The following is a 1830-nucleotide window of genomic DNA, read 5'->3' on the forward strand; positions in this document are numbered from 1 at the left end:
ATTTTTCCGGCCACCTTCGCCGGATTCAGAGTACTGGTCAAGCAAAGGCTACCACTAGATGAATTACTCGCTTCGGATGCATATACAATTGGTATTAAAGACTCCGACAAGGGCTTTCCACTGTAAAGCGACTCCCCGATGAATTTCTTCCCATTTCCAAGAGTAACGTATGTCGGGAAGTCTCTGTCGAGAGTCCCAGCGCCGACTGTGGTTATCCATGGCGCAACGTTCGACAAGCTACCAGATGACGGGCCGCTATTCCCAGCAGAACATGACACAAAAACTCCCTGAGCCGCAGCAGAGAAGGCTCCAATGGCAACATTGTCTCTGTAGTAATCAGGGGATGATCCACCAAGCGACAACGACAAAACATCGACACCATCTTCTACAGCCTTGTCGATCGCAGCTAAAATATCAGAACCAAAACACCCTCCAAGCCAGCATACCTTATACGTTGCAACCCGAGCTTCCGCTGCCATTCCTCTTGCAGTCCCTGCAGCAAACCCAAAGAGGCTGGCTCCAGTTGCAGGGGATCCAGCAGCAGTCGTTGAAGTATGAGTTCCATGACCATCGTCGTCCCTCGGTGATTTCGACTCCTGGGATTCATCAATCGCGCCAAATGCTGCCTCGTAGCCTCTAGAAAAGTATCTAGCTCCAATCAATTTCCTGTTACAATTAGACGAGTTAAAGTTCTTACCCACTTCACACTCCCCTTTCCAGCTCGGCGGCACTGGTCCAAGCCCTGCATCATTGAAGCTCTCCAATTCAGGCCATACACCAGTGTCAAGAACTCCGACAATCACTCCGCCAACCTTCTCCGATTCTGGGAAGAACGAAACACTCTTCCCAAGTCCAAGAAACTCCGGCGTCCGAGTCGTATGGAGCTCATACTTCACTTCAGGTATAACAGCAAGAATCCCTTCCTGCTTTTCTATTAACTTAGCTTCTTCCACAGTCAATCTCGTGGAGAAGCCATGAACCACTGTATTGTAGGAATAAAGCATTTGAGCTGAATCAGAAACCGACTTCAAAGAAGAATCATACCACTGGAAATGATCATCGAAGGCTCGTGGCATGTCGGTTCGATCCATGTGAATTATGTAAGTCTCCTTCTGTGCTTCTACAAATGAAATCAAGAACAGAAGGAACCATTGCAGCTTCATCTTCTTGGATGTGTTTGAATTATGCATTGTTTGGAGGAGAGGGTCGAGCTAAATAGTTCGTAGCCGAGCTCTGATGAGTGGGTCCATTCCAATCATGTCCACCTACGTGTGGGAAGAAAACACCAATAATTCTAAGGTTTGTTGAAGAACTTGCGTATATTGTCGTTCTTTTTTTCTTATAATGCTTACAATAACACTAATTTCTAATAATCATTCGTTTAAGTAATTATTTTAATTTCCCATTTCTCGTACAACTTTTTAATATTCTAATTTGTCCTCATGGCTATGTTTTTATGGCATAATATCTATAATTCAGAACATAAGTTGCATGTTCAGGATTCGGATTAGAATTCAGAATCCAAATTTGGCATCTAATGACATTGACATTTTCTTGGGATATGGTCATGTTACTACTCGTGTCTACTGTATCTTAGGACTAAAGACTTTCTTGAGATATGGTCATGTTACTAGTGTCTTAAGACTAAAGACTATTCGAACAAACTAACACGAGTTTTTTCAACATGTTTTGTCCTCATTCACATGTATCTTAGGAAAAAAAAAATTTAGGAGGTCACCTGACATAGAATTGCTCAAAGTAAAGCAAGCTTAACTATGCAGTTTCTATGATTGAGTCGTCAAAAATGATGCATCTTGTTGGTATACGTTG

The 1830-nt window shown here is 43.1% G+C and overlaps 1 protein-coding gene across 1 annotated transcript; it reads right to left on the reverse strand.

Annotated features, from left to right (window-relative positions):
• Positions 1–5: 5 nt before the first annotated feature.
• LOC111785095 (subtilisin-like protease SBT1.7) lies at positions 6–1359 on the reverse strand (the record flags this gene model as incomplete). The annotated part of the gene is made up of 1 exon (XM_023665571.1): positions 6–1359. A coding segment is annotated over exon 1 (1185 nt), but the record flags the coding sequence as incomplete, so codon positions are not given.
• Between the last annotated feature and the right edge of the window lie 471 nt (positions 1360–1830).

Source organism: Cucurbita pepo, unplaced genomic scaffold, assembly GCF_002806865.2.
Source record: "Cucurbita pepo subsp. pepo cultivar mu-cu-16 unplaced genomic scaffold, ASM280686v2 Cp4.1_scaffold000367, whole genome shotgun sequence".
In the NCBI taxonomy this organism is placed as follows: Eukaryota; Viridiplantae; Streptophyta; class Magnoliopsida; order Cucurbitales; family Cucurbitaceae; genus Cucurbita; species Cucurbita pepo.